This window comes from Watersipora subatra, chromosome 1 (genome assembly GCF_963576615.1).
Source record: "Watersipora subatra chromosome 1, tzWatSuba1.1, whole genome shotgun sequence".
NCBI classification, from domain to species: domain Eukaryota; kingdom Metazoa; phylum Bryozoa; class Gymnolaemata; order Cheilostomatida; family Watersiporidae; genus Watersipora; species Watersipora subatra.
In genome coordinates, this window is record NC_088708.1 from 12,720,034 (window position 1) to 12,735,195 (window position 15,162).

General features: G+C 38.5%; 2 protein-coding genes across 4 annotated transcripts in view; one reads left to right on the plus strand and one right to left on the minus strand.

Annotated features, from left to right (window-relative positions):
• The first annotated feature begins 5,909 nt into the window (after positions 1 to 5,909).
• On the plus strand, positions 5,910 to 12,959 carry LOC137385288 (bifunctional 3'-phosphoadenosine 5'-phosphosulfate synthase-like). Its single transcript, XM_068071733.1, has 11 exons — positions 5,910 to 6,062; positions 6,172 to 6,280; positions 6,395 to 6,630; positions 6,965 to 7,103; positions 7,535 to 7,653; positions 8,512 to 8,737; positions 10,438 to 10,597; positions 11,267 to 11,447; positions 11,575 to 11,847; positions 12,016 to 12,141; positions 12,444 to 12,959. Exons 1-11 carry the CDS (start codon positions 6,054 to 6,056, stop codon positions 12,684 to 12,686), a joined length of 1,821 nt encoding a protein of 606 aa, XP_067927834.1. The 5' UTR covers positions 5,910 to 6,053; the 3' UTR covers positions 12,687 to 12,959.
• LOC137385286 (roundabout homolog 2-like) overlaps positions 12,882 to 15,162 on the minus strand; it is a 29,799-nt gene continuing 27,518 nt past the window's right edge. For all 3 annotated transcript variants that reach the window (XM_068071732.1, XM_068071731.1, XM_068071730.1), the window contains one exon: positions 12,882 to 13,211. In XM_068071732.1, the coding sequence (XP_067927833.1) occupies positions 13,150 to 13,211 (62 nt within the window). In that variant the 3' untranslated portion in view covers positions 12,882 to 13,149. The remainder of the gene's footprint in view (positions 13,212 to 15,162) is intronic.

Below are 15,162 nucleotides of genomic sequence, written 5' to 3' on the forward strand. Positions count from 1 at the left end.
CACAAGCAATATACCAGTCTAGCATGATGAAGGCTCTATTTATAGCTTGTCTGGAAAACAATCATAGGACCTTCGTGGCCTGCATTTTATGAATAATTATCCTCTTACGAGTTATTAGTAATGAATGCGTTGCAAGGGACTCTGAGAACAAGTAGTCACAGATAAATCAAATCATCACATAGAAAGCTGACAAATTTAGTTGGGCTTAGTTTGACTGATGGCAAATCTGACAATCCATAGTCTGTTGGCTGTCTGGCCAATGCATCTACGTACCTGCCTGAACACAGTTACTGTAGGTTACAGAATAAGCTGTTTCAATTTTATGCCCTTAATAGATATCGTATGCATGGTATACCAACCAGACATACCGTATTTGTACCAGATTCAATCAGTGGTCAGTCTACAGAAGTATTTAGAAGGTTAATTAGAAGTAGTGCCTTTAGAATAATACTAACTGAATGCACAGGTAATGGAATATTACCTGATGAATTTGAGTAACTTAACTATAAAGCTAGATCTTTACTAAAAATTTTACTAAAACAGTACTCGCATTTTGGACCAACAATGTTATGCATAATAGTCAACAGTGCTAGTTATTAACCCCAAGCAAGCGCTTCAAGCTTGAATATCTTAACCAATGCAATGGGTATTTGCCCGATGAATTTATTGAATTTTGTGTAGCTTAATGGTTAAGTTCGCCGCCTCTAGTTCTTGAGATCAACTCCAGGGCAGTGTGGAGTTTCATTGCTAGATTTTAATGGCTATAACTGGACACACGGTTTAACAAAAAGACAAACACTGAGATTTATATAGATGTACTATTATAGTTATAGCCTTAGTCCACCGGGATCACAGACACATCTTGCAGTTTCACCTACTGTTATACGTAGTTATAGCCTTAGTGCACATTGATGACAGACACATCCTGCAGTTTGACCTACTATTATACATAGTTAGGCCTATAGCTTTAGTGCACAAGGATTACAGACACATCCTGCAATTTGACCTATTATAGTTATAGCCTTAGTGCACAGCGTTCATAGACACATCCTACAGTTTGTCCTGGTCCAGTCTGGCTGCAAAATAATCATACGCCCATCCTAGTGCTTTATTTACAGCTTTCCTATCTTATAGCCTTAGAGCATATGGATCATGGGACTGTTTAAGGGCATCCCAGAGAAATCTGTTACTGCATGAATTGCGTTATTCATAAAATATGACTGCTTATCTCCGTTGTAATGCTGAAGTTGTAATGCGTAACATAAAAAACATGTTTCCTAACCCTTTAAAAAACATTTTTTTGTTATACTTACCTTTGCATTGCGCCTACCGTACTTTTCGAGCTATTAGCCGCTACTTTTTTCTGATGGTTTGTGAGCCATGCGGCTTATATAAGGGTGTGGCTATTCTGTGGCATTTTCTTTTACCGCTAGGGCACATTAACCAGAATCTCTAGTTAGTGCGCCTCTAGCGGTGAAAGAAAAAACGAAACAATGACTAGCGGTACTGTTCCGTTAGACACTAGGTTAAAAAGCGTCGGTTAATACGAAACAGTGTTGTTGGGCACTGTTCCGTTTTAAACAGGAAAGTTGTTGCCGTGTTAAAAAGCACCGCCCTGAGTTCTGCGGCCTATACAAAGGTGCAGCTTATGTATTGTTTTATTATCACTTTTTGGAAAATAAAGCAGATGCGGCTTATATAGGGGTGTGGTTTATAGTCCGAAAAGTACGGCAGTTTTATACATACTCTTAACTTCCTGCAGTAATAGACTAAGGACCTCAGGCTTTATAAACAAAACTGGGGTCTTCGGAACAACGAAAAATAAAACCTAACATCCAAGCAGTTCTCTGCTAATTACACTCAGGCTTTGGCAGCCATGAATGTTTCTAGTAGAAATATCTGCATCTCCATTCTGTTTTGTTTCTGTTTTTTTATCTGAGATCTGCATTTGTCTCATGAGTTTTCGCAGGTATCATGAAATATGAATATCTTTATTCCATGACCTATAAAATATATTACCTTTATTTCATGACCTATAAAATACATTACTATAATACTTCTATCTTTTATGTATTTTAACTTCATTACCTATTCATATCAAGGTCAGGTCTCGTGATTGAGCCATCTGGCTTGTCACAGGTTAATTGAATTTTTAATAGCGTAACATTTTTTTTCATCTTTGTAGCAAGGCAGCAGTTGAGAGTGTAACAGAAGGGTGCTGAATGTCAGGTTTATCTGGTGTTACCATATAATGCTGTCTGCCATAGCATTCGCATGAACTTGAGAGAGATAGGCAGATTTCTATGTAATCTATGATCAGCATATGTTAAGAGATCACGCAAAGATATTGTATGACCCTCTACAGCAAAAATGTTGCAGCTTCAATTCTTGTCCTTTGCTTGCTCACGCATTTTATTCAAGTCATGGCGTGTGAAGGCAATACCTCAGATGTTTTAACACGCTACAATGCTTTCATAGAAGCCCTGCAGTGGGTGTATTGCCTAGTTAGACTTGACAGTTTACTAGGAAAAGGGTCTGCACTGATAATAGGACTAAAAACAGAGCTTACTCTATCACTGAGTTGGTTAATACCCTGAATAATTTATAGAGCAGCTGCTGTGTCTTTTCAGAACTTGCTCAAATGTCCTTCAGTTCTAAAAAGACAACAAATATTATAAGCAAGTGTTTCTTCTTATCAAAATATTTCCGAATGCTCCCTCAAGCGTTAATTTTTATAATTTACAGCATTCCTGGTTTTAAATTGATCGAAGCGATCATCACGAATGCCAAAATGCGTTAGCAATTTAATTTATTATGACATATATGGATCAGCAGTTGCGCATAGACGCATAGACACATATGCCTTTGCTACGTGGACCTCTCGGGGTGAGACAAATTAGAGCTCTCCACAATGATGCTTTGACAAACTTTTTCTTTGAGTGAGCTGGCAGCTGAATTTTCCCTAGTGGGTTGCTCCATCTGACAGAAGGGTGCAGGGGCGGATCTAGGAAAAAAAGTGTGTGGTGCAAAATTTGTGTAATATATCTAGAGTGGGAGGGGGTGCGCGAGGCAACCTCCTTACCTGGCCCCGCGTTTGCGGAACTTTTTGAAATTTAGGCATCTTAGATTGAAGGAGAGGTGTGTTTGAGCCCAAAAAAGTGTAATCATTTATTTGCAGCAAACAACAAGTTTAGAGGTAAAAATTGACATTAGATAAGATTAATTAAATTGGTGTTTTATAATGTTTATTATACTATGTATATCAAGATTACATGTAAACAGAAAGTTAACAACATATGTGCAATAAAATAAAATCAAGACAAAATCAATCACAAAACCTCAACAGCCATTTGGTTTGGCTGTGCAGAAATTAGCCATAATTTCTGCAAACTACCATAAAAAATGTTTCGTAGTATTAGCTACATAACGATGCTATTATAAAACAGACATATTAGGGCATACTTTTTTGAATTGTTGTTTTGTTGTCGAAAGAAATGATCCAAAGTTCGTTCTTGACCTTCCTTTTGAGACATTTTGCTTTTAAAATTGCTTGTAGCACTTCTTTCGAAAAAGTTGTGGCTCAATTGGGGATGTTTATTGGGACCACTCTCATTTGTTTATAAGCTAAACAAATTCAGGTCAATGTTATTAAAACTGGTTCATTATAACGAGCTCTACTAGGCCGATTTTGTTCATTTTCTCCCAAAGCAAGTTCTCAGTGAAATGAATTGTAATTTACTCAATTCTTGATGGATTTTAAATCTTTTTTTTTAAATTTTATGCCATATTTATGGTGGTGCATTTGCACCATATGCACTACAGTAGATCTGCCCCTGAACCCGCCCGCGTCACCGCTCTTTAGTTTATAAGGTAGCTTTGCAAGAAATGTGCAGCTGAAGATACCTCTTTAATGCGCAATTTCCTTCGGCTATAAATGAAACTTGTTTCAAGTTATTGGCAATATTATTCACCATGAAGGGCTATTTTGTTTGCAGAACTTTTACCGATATGTTAAAATAAAAATTCAAGCCACCTACTCATATAATTCAAAAATTTGTGTTCCTCTTTAGGATACATAAGCGGTGCTTAAATGATACACCAATGAGTCTTACTGTTAAACTCAGAGAAAACATTTAAACTGTTAATCAGTTCGAGGCCTAGTAAACAAATTTTCATGTAACAATAAAACCAATTAACTAACTTGCAAAGATTCACTCATATAACAGTAAATTCAATATTGCCTCCTTAGCGTACCTAATAAATGAACTTTATGGTTTCCACTGTCAAAATATGGGCAGAGCATTACACATGTAAGGCACTTTCAGATTTCTTACGCGTACTCTAGAGGGCTCGCCCGTGGAGTGAATTCATTTAGTCCCATGTGTATTCATGAACTAGTAACTAACTTCAACCTTTCAGGTATATCTCTCATATATGCGCTCTCAGCTATATCTGACTGACATGGTAATTACTCTCTCCTGAAGATCTGAACAGATCCATCGAAACATTAACAGCATATACCAAATACTTGTTATAAGAAATGAGTGCGGTTATAGTAGCCTAAAATGTTAGAACTTTTATGAAGCTGTCGAGCTGCAGCTATTAATAGATTATTACCATACACGCTCTTATCAACTGTCAATGGACCTACCTGACTTACGTATCGTGCATGTATATGATAACTGTATAGGATGGGATCCATCGAGCCAATTAAGGCGCTATCGTATTTTACTTCTCACGTAGGAAATCCAAAAGCTCACTGAATCGATTTGAGAGTCAACTATATAAATTGCATGTAGCAAAGAGTAATGACAGTTGGAATATAAATTGAATTGCTTCGCGCAAACCAGTCTTTACTATAATAAGAGTCGGGTGTCCGTCTGTTCAAAGCTATGATTAGAGATTAGGAAAAGAATGCATCACCAAGGAATAGAACTCAGATATCCAACTTCACAAGCAAGCACACTATTAACTGCACCACTCGACCACCTTGAGTACAGCATCCAGATTATACTCATGATGATCTCTCACAACGCGCAAGACAGCCAGAGTACTAGTTCATATAGCAAACACAATTATAATTCATTTTTGAATATTTAGGCAATACTCAGACATCCATTTTACCGCCAGACTCAGCATGAAACGTTAGCAATTTCAGTGTAAGAGAGCTCATTGTTGTACAATACATTACAAACTGTGAAAATAGCAACACTGCTTGAGCTCTTAGTTGCATATAAAAATCTATCTATAGCTTGCACAAGCCACGACCTACAGCGTTTACACTGTAGATAGTTTTATTCCTAATTGTAAAAACAACTCGTGACATTAAGTGGACGCCTCCTGTAAGGGTTTACTGACATTGTGAATCACCTGAGATCTGGTGTTTGGGTTGTCCATGAGTGGTTCATTTCATTGCGTGTGACTCACCCATATACACAGGCTCTGCTCTAATTAAATCATCCCCTCTTGCACCATTGACAGATAAATAGCTGTGTAACTAAAAGGGGAATAGGATGCTGCATTCATGAGCTTTATCCTAAGATTTTGCTGAAAGCCATGCGCTGGCAAAAATAGACTGAATTTTGCTCAGACAGGGAGGGTATGGTATGTGGCATTCTAGGACAATTTTAATTATGCAAAAAGAGCTTGTTTTGCTAGAAAGCTGATCACTTATAAACAAATCTTATGGCGCAACAGCAGAAATTAATAAACTTAGTAAATATTCACTGCATAGCTATTGCATCACCATTCACCACTACATCGGCACAATTCTGATAGCGTAGCCGAGCCGGTATGACAGGACCCGGTGAGCATGTAGGACATTGGACAGGGTAGTATTTGGATCAAACACAACTCACGTGATTGCCAAGTCTTCAAATTTATATGTAAAGCTTTGCTGCAAAAATAATTGTGATGCGTAACAATGACATAGGAGGTGGGGCTTGCAAGATACGCTTAGTTGACATTGTATAAAACATTCTGCACTCACAAACTGCTTTGCATTGTCGTGGAGAAGGGGTAGCGAAAGAAAACGTAGGTTGACCCAACGCACCATGTCTAAGGTGGGTTTGCTAGCTTCACACGTGTGAAGTATTTATTTTACTGCAACAGGTAACAGTGAATCAAAGTTGCATATGTGAAAATTGTGTATTGCAACTTTTACACTTGCAGGTAAAAGCGACAAATGTTTACTTCCAAAAGAACCAAGTGTCTCGAGATGCCAGAGCGGAGGTCTTTGGTGGTCCTGCCGGATTCAGAGGCTGTACCATTTGGTTGACGGGTAAGCAACGAAAGCAACCTTTAGCTTGTATGTGCTACATGGTGCTACATGATCTGACATGTGATGCAAGTCTATGGCCTGTGGCACTTGACTCATCTGAGTCTTTATTTGTAGGTCTGTCTGGAGCTGGTAAAACTACTATTGGTTTCGCTTTGGAGCACTACCTCGTTGCTAGAGGGATTCCTGCATATGTTCTTGATGGCGACAACGTGAGAACTGGCCTTAACAAGAACCTTGGCTTCACTCCCGAAGACCGAGAGGAAAATATCAGACGTATTTCAGAAGTGGCAAAGCTCTTTGCTGATGGAGGGATAGTCTGTATAACTTCATTCATTAGTCCATTCAAGAAGGTGAGCATTCTTCAACTCTCTCACTATCTTCAACAGAAAGCCTTTGACTAGTGGCATACTACAACAATACTACTAGTTGAACCTACTATCTTCAGAAAGAGTTTGTCTACTAGGGAATAAACAACAGCTACATAGGTTAGCTTGAGTTTAATTTTCTTGTAGCAAAAGCTCAAAAACACTATTTTCATCTATTTGAGGTTTATTTTTACACACTCGTGTCTTTTGGTACTTGTTCAATCATTTTCCTATGAATGACTCTCTTATGCCCACATGCTCCAAAATAGCTTGCGGTACTTCTCACTAAGCTCTTCAACGTGTGTACCTACTTTAACAGGACAGAAATCTTGCTCGTGAATTGCATGACGAATCAAAGCTTCCATTCTTTGAGTTTTTTGTGGACACACCTTTGGATGTGTGTGAGGAACGAGATGTGAAGGGATTATATGCCAAGGCGAGGGCAGGCAAAATAAAAGGTGAGGTGAGATTAGGTTGACAATGGACAGCCCTAATTCATGACAGCAGCGCCTGTTGTATTCTAGCACATGTGATAGCAATTCGGTATAGTGATAGCGATAATTATTGCTGTGCCTTGCTAGGGCAGCCTTGTCATTAATACGAAACATTTCGAAACGCCTCAACGCCTCAGGTTAGCTGATAGCGATATGAGATACTGTGTTACTGATTTGAGTGTGCTTTTTATAACAGGGTCATTCATGTTTGTACATGTGTAGCCGGCACTCCTAATTCGCGCTCCCACGCAAACTACAAAGTTCTCATGTCAGTCAGATATTCATGAATGGTCTCAAATTAATCAAGTGCGGTGAATTATTACAAAAGCATTTGCTATCATCATCAGCAGTTGTAGAATGATGTCTGATGTCATGCCTCTATACTTTTTTAACAGGTTTTACTGGAATTGATTCGGTCTATGAGAAGCCTGATAACCCAGAGCTGGTTTTGTCAACGACTCATACGACTGTACATGATTGTGTGCAGCGGTGTGTGACAGTTCTCGAGGACTCTGTAAGTTAAATGACGTTCGGCCAATGCAACCATTTAATAACACTGATGAATTAAACAGTTGCAACATGTCTTGCTTATTTCTTGTCAAAACTGTTGAGCCTATGCATAAGTCCTTCTGTACCAGCAGCCTTCGTTTCTAATAGTAGGCTATTTTACCTGTCGTTAGGCATGACAAATAGGGCACTAGTTTACATAGTTAATAATACTTCTATGCATAACCTATGGTAAAGAATAATTGGTAACAAGTGAACACAATTACTCATTGAGCAGGTTTACCAGGGCTAACTGTCACTGTATAAGCAGACACAGTTGCTCATTGAGCAGGTTTACCAGGGCTAACCGTCTCTGTATAAGTAGACACAGTTGCTCATTGAGCAGGTTTACCAGGCTAACCGTCTCTGTATAAGTAGACACAGTTGCTCATTGAGCAGGTTTACCAGGGCTAACCTTCTCTGTATATGTAGACACAGTTGCTCATTGAGTAAGTTTAGTAAGGCTAACCGTCTCTGTATAAGTAGTGAATATAGGATGAACGTTGTGAATCTCCTGGCTAAAGATTGCTGTCAACTTCTTGAAAACACCTTAGCATAGTGGAAATCCATAGAATGATTACCTTTGTTAGCTGTTTAACATAGAGCTTATGCTGAAGCCAATGTTACAGTCTGGCAGCTTTTTACAACATTTTGTGTTCAGCTTCAAACGATCTCTTTCAATCTAATCGTTGGTGATGCAGGTCATTTGCAACCCTTTCCGCTGCATTCATTACCTTTTCCTAGGCTTCCTTTGTATAAAAACCTATACTATTATGTTCTGTTGTTCATTTCTACTTGTCAACTCGTATGTTACCACTAATTGCAGCAAATTGTACCAAGTTATACAGCTGAAACGGTCACCGAGCTGTTTGTCAGCCCTGAGGACTACAGCCGAGTTAGTGAAGAGGCAAGCAAGTTGCCATCTGTAGATATAACGAAGCTGGACATGCAGTGGCTGCAGGTGTTGGCAGAAGGCTGGGCTTCTCCTCTCAACGGTTTCATGACAGAAACACAATACCTTCAATCTCAGCATTTTGGCTGTCTTTTAAGTGGTACGTATTTTAGGATTATTTGGAGGGTGCATCTATATCATCCCTTAGAAGGCCATGAGTCTGGCACACTCTAGAACATGCTTATTAGGTACGATCTCTGAAGTTCCACTGAACACAGTGTAAATGTCAGCAGTGTGTATCATTCCTTGTACCATTTCAGGTTATGGTCCCTTTCAAGGTAAGTGAGGTGAAACACAAGTATTTACAGATATTTTCTGCAATTTCACGGGTAACTTGTTTTTGTTTTGGTTTTGGACAGGCCGCTTTCTTCTTTATTTTATAGACTTGATGGTTTTGTGTTAGTATTGAGAAAAAAGCTTTATTAGTTTGAGTGGCTATAGATCACACTGACCCCTTTTCTGAAAGCGCTATTGCGTAATTACTGTGTTATGTAATCTGAACTCATCGACAGGCCATTCTCTGAGACGCCATCTCTGAGACGAAGCTTTTTGGATCAATCTGTTGCATAACTATTGTGTGCAGTTCTGTCTGTTAATAATAGCCTTACTCAACTGTTACACACTAGGAAACGGATGCAGCTCTGCAAGGCCAAGTATGTATTCAGCCAATCTTCAAAGCTATCGCTAAATTCTGTATGGCTTCATTCAGCTATTCATAACGTGTCAGGGTTGGGACCAAACGCAAATATTGCAACTGCAATTGAGTTCGCAGTAATTTGTAAACAATGTGTAGTGATTACAATTTTGTGATTGGCATATCATAATTTATAACATGATTGCTAGTTTGCGATTTAGATGTATTGCATACTGTGATGGGATTATGTTTGACATATCAGAGTTTGGGATTTGATTATAAGCTTCCGTTTGGATACGCCATAATTTGTAAAGCGATCACGAATTGGTAGCTGTGATATACCGCAACCTAATGTATTGTCACCATTCATCAACATCTCTGCGAGTAATTGTGGCCCCAATCCTGCACACCGAACGCAATATTTCTTTAATTATTCTTTATTGAATCACATTGATGTCTCTTTAAAAGCACTCTTACTACATCATCGTTTCACTTATCCATTTCATCAAAATTTATCGTGGATCCCTGTTCTGGAAATGCATATGCTTAGATGAAAACTTTGCTTGTGAAAACGAACAAGTTCCTTAGCAAGATAACAATCTTCTTTTGCAATTCAAAATAACGCTCGGTAAAACCTTGTGCAAAGCTTCTTCAGAAGGCTGAGTGCTTGAATTTCCTGATGGATTTACACAACAAACATGATTGATGCTAAGATGATAGACAGGCTAGCATGGATGCTAAGGCATGACGTATCATGTTGGCTGGGGCTTGAATGATGTGCGTTTACTGGTATTAGAACTTGTCAAAGATTGCTCTGAAGATTGTCAAAGATTCATCAAATTACGAGCAAGTTAAATCTTGCATGATTGATATTCAAAATATATTAGAGTCCATAAAGATCATTCGGCAAATGTTTAATATCTTACAGGAGATCAACACTTCCGAGATCAACACTTCCCTGCAGCAACTCTCATATTTTCTTAACATGGCTGATTGCAAAACAACGACATCACGCCTTTGGCTAGTTGCTCTTCCACCCTATGCCAGAGCTTTACACATTCCTAGTTTGCGAAGTACTATTACAGATGCTCTTTTGCTCAAGATATGCTGCTTGGCGAGGCATTTGAGTGACCCACTTCTTGTCTTTACCGCGTAAACTGTTTTAGGTGGAGTGAAGAACCAGTCAGTGCCTATAGTGCTGCCTATCAGCACCGAGGATAAGGAGAGGCTAGTGGCTGCCGACACCGACATCACTCTCAAATATGAGGGAAAGAACATTGCGATCATGCGAACTCCAGAATTCTTTGAACACAGAAAGGAGGAAAGGTAAGGGCGAACTGGCTGACAGTCTAACATGTAATCACCTAGTTTTGCTCTTCATCGGTCATTGTATGCGATTCAAACATCAGACATGAGACCAGCATGTCGTGATAGGATATTACATTTGTTTACCTGAAACCCTGAGATTACTGAGAAGGATGTACTACTAGTGTAGGGTGTTTTTCCTGACAGTTTCAATGCAAGCTTCAAGGCTGATGTTGATATTATCGAGCTACCAGCATGTTGAAATATTCAGTCAAGGTCAAACAGAAGTAAATGATGTGTCAAATTAATATTAAAACTCAGTCGATGTAAGAAACCTTAAATAGTTCGAAATGGTTTTGATCATTCGCAGAGGTACTAAGTACACAACCTGCTGGCTGGCACTTTGTACTTACCACACTTGCGGCCTTGGCATTGGATACCATAGTCAAGAGTACGGTTGTAGCCGCTGTATTTAAATTATACCGGCTGTTTATTGATGCGCAAAAGGTACATTTGTCAGACAGTTTGACAAATGTGCAGGGTGTCTCACGTGAGCCGCATACGTAGCAGGATACAGGGATGGATGCGCATTGCATAACTAGGCCAGTACTTGAACAGCTTCACCCGTGATGACTGTGAAGAAGGCAAACTTAGCAAATGGTGCTTATCTTTGTGTTAAATTTTCTATAGATGCGCTAGGCAATTTGGAACCACCAATGGAAACCATCCTTACATCAAAATGATATATGCAAGTGGAGACTGGCTGGCTGGAGGAAGACTAGAAGTTCTAGACAAGATTAAATGGAATGATGGTCTGGATGACTACAGGCTTACTCCCAATGCTCTTCGACATAAATTTAATGATTTAAATGTAAGAACTAATTTCGGTGAAGCAGTAACATTGGCTTTAAGCTGTTCAATAAAAGGTCATGATCTTTGAGATATTCTATCTGTAGTATGTATTTTGCAAATAGTTAGAAGCACTGCTTTTATTGCAGGCTGATGCTGTGTTTGCCTTCCAATTACGTAACCCAATTCACAATGGCCATGCCTTGCTAATGAAAGACACGAGACGCCGTCTCCTGGAGAAGGGTTATAAAAACCCAACGCTACTTTTGCACCCTCTCGGTGGATGGACCAAGGATGATGATGTGCCACTTGATGTCAGGATGAAGCAACATGACGCTATTCTTGAAGATGGTGTACTCGATCCTGAATCAACAATTGTTGCCATCTTTCCCTCTCCCATGATGTATGCTGGGCCAACCGAGGTTAGCATCCAAATGCTTTTCCTTTAGTCACACAAACATCGTGTGAACATTGAGTAGAAATACAAACATCGAGTTCAATTTGCTCTTTAGATGTTGTTTCGCGTTAGATGTCATTACGTCATATAAACTTTTGTCTTTGATATTGATAGATTTTTATTTTCTGTACAGGTGCAATGGCATGCCAAGGCAAGAATGTCAACTGGTGCTAACTTTTATATAGTTGGACGAGACCCAGCTGGCATGGGACATCCAGATGGTGGCAAAGATCTCTATGAACATACCCATGGGGCAAAGGTATTGCACAGTTTCTTCTAAATTCTGTCTTTCATCAACCAGCAGTTTGTGGACTAGCTTTACCAACGAATAGTTGTTTGCTCAAAATTCTATGAACCAATACATCATTTCTGGCTTAGCAGATTTTGTTTTACATGTCCAAGATTAATGTGACCGCAGAGACTGATTCTACAAGGAAACGTGGTGATAGAACAGTTCTTTCTTTAAGTCATTCTGGAGCATGCCAGATTGCCTGTACTCCAAACACAACACCTGTTACTTTAGCTCACACAGACTGCATAACCATGTGTTTATGCCACCAGGTGCTAACAATGGCGCCAGGCCTGGCTCAGCTAGAGATTGTACCATTCCGAGTGGCGGCATACAACAAGGTCAAGGGAGCCATGGATTTCTTTGACCCGAGCAAGAAGGAAGACTACGAGTTCATATCCGGCACAAGAATGAGACACATGGCCAGGAACGGGATAACGCCTCCCGATGGTTTCATGGCACCTCGGGCTTGGGATATTATGGTTGCATATTACACATCACTGGCCAACAAGTGAAAAGTGTGCTACACAGGCTGTGATTGACATTCTGGAATGTCATGTACTGAGGAGGCCCTCAGACATTTCAATATCCATTCCGTATAGCACACCTAACCTGTTACAAAATAACTATATTTTACTATAGATAGGTTAGGAAAGACAGAACTACTTGTCACATGATCTTCTGTATTGCAGCATCAAATATTGGCTATCTTTGTGTTGAATATGAGTAGTAAATATAAAAGCTGTTGTAAACATAATTATGTACACTAATAAATACATTTCAAATAAGGTTTGTGTGTTTGCTAGAGATGCCAACAATTCACATTTTAAAGCCTTACAAAAACTAGAACAACATCTACTTGGCAAGTTCAACAATTCATTATGCACATTTTGCAATAAAATTATACGTTAATAAATGCATTTTTGGATTGCAATTTCTCCTTGTACGCATGGCTAACAAAGCTTGTGACTGATGACATCACACCTTTTCATGTGTCATCTCTTCTTGCTCTACTTGAACTGCCAAGCTCTTGGTATTCTCTACAACATGAATTTACTGTGGTTAACTCTCTGTATCTATTATGATGGCTTTATTTCAAAGCATTCAAGCACTCTATTAATAGAATGCTTGCCCGCTTGCAAGTGAACTAGGAGAGTTAAACCTTCAGTCAGTGATGAGCTTGCAGGTCAACTTGATGAATATTGTTACGTAAAGTATAGGTAAGGTATAATTACATAATTGCCTGTTCTGAGCATGGAGAAGCTGCCTCTACACAAGATAACATTACTTCAAAGCAAAAATGATTTTTACAACAAAAACTACGAGCAATCACAGAATAGGTTTTATATGTATAAAATATAAAAGACATTGTGAGAAGGGTTTCTAGCTTAGCGATAATTCTTTTAAATTTATACCATAGTGAACCGATTGAAAAGCATATACCACAGTAGCTCAAGCTAATACTTCAAGGCAAAGAAGAACTACGCAATTCTTAAAAGGCACCTATTTCCTCACCTTTTCCTAATCTAAAACGAAATTTTGGTTTGTTGCCTTTCCTTGGTTAAGTGCAGACAAATCCATACCTTCAAAGCTAGCTGCGCAACCACAGTTGAATATTATGCAACAATTAAATTAAATAAATTAAATTTCTTATTTTTAGGTAGCAGCAGTACTGACTTATAATTGTTTTTAAATGCTGCGACAGCAAAATAACATTGCTTACGAGGCCAACAATACATGGAATGACAGAAAACACACATTTTTATCTTCATTAATTCTTTGAAGTCGGCAAGTCACTCCCAGCGGCTCTCTGACAGTTGCTTGTTGCATGGCAACCACTAACAGTAGCTAAATACTTTTTTAGCTGCGTTCTCCACAAAATGCAATCTATTTGAAATCCTATATCGCCAAACTGAACAGTTCCATATTTTTGCGGCGATTAGATAAGTGTTCAGTAAATCAGTAATTAAAAATGAAGGCTAACTTGCCGGAGTCAAGTATTTGATTTAACTTTTCGTATTGCTATGAAACGAGTAACACCATCAACGTTAATGTCCCTTTGTAAAATCTCCAAGAGTTTCTGATTATGCTTCAACCAATCACGGGTTTCAGCACCTTTTGATCAACCAATCTGACTACCCTTACCAAACTACTGGTTTTTACAGGCGCTTTTGATTTGGAAGTTTCTCAGTACGTATTAGGTATAAAAATGGATTTTTTTGTGTTGTACAGAAAATATTGTTTTAGAACATAGACTTAGTTTCAACTGCGATAACAGGTTGTGTTTCTCACTATATACTATTCCGTTTCCTCTTTTCACTGAGGTAAGATCCTTCTTTTTTACAAAATAACTCCATGAGGTGCTTGATCGAAAATCATGCTCTCTGTAGTGCAAAATTAAGAAAGCTACTATGATGAAAACGGTTTCAGTGCTCATTATAATAGACATGGCTAATGTGAATGGTCACAGAACATGTGCAACACAATTTTATTTGTTCTTATAGCCAATAATCTGCTGCATTTTAGGGGTAATTTAGAAATCATTTCACTAAACCATTTTTTCTCTTTTTTGTGGAATGGAAAAATTTAGTAAAAATAACCATTTTATATACCACTAGAAAGGAAACTTTGTGCTGAATAAGATGCAATTTTCAGTTTTAAATATATATTTTTTTTTCTTAAGTTATGAAAGATTATATATGGCCATGTCGACGTTTTAAATTTTTTCAATTCATTAAAAATTAAATCCGACTTTGAAGAGTTCACAAATCCCACTTCGCCATTGTGTGTATGCATGCATGTCAGTCTTGTTAGTCGTGCTTAAATGATATGCATTTCCAGTTTTTAATTGATTTCGGACCAACCTTCACATGCATAATTCCAGGCCTTCTGCCAACTCATCAAAAATATTTGGTTTCAAAACTCCAACTGATTCATGAAAAGCAGCCTTTTACAAGTATAAGCAGCTACTTGATCACTCACCTGACTAGA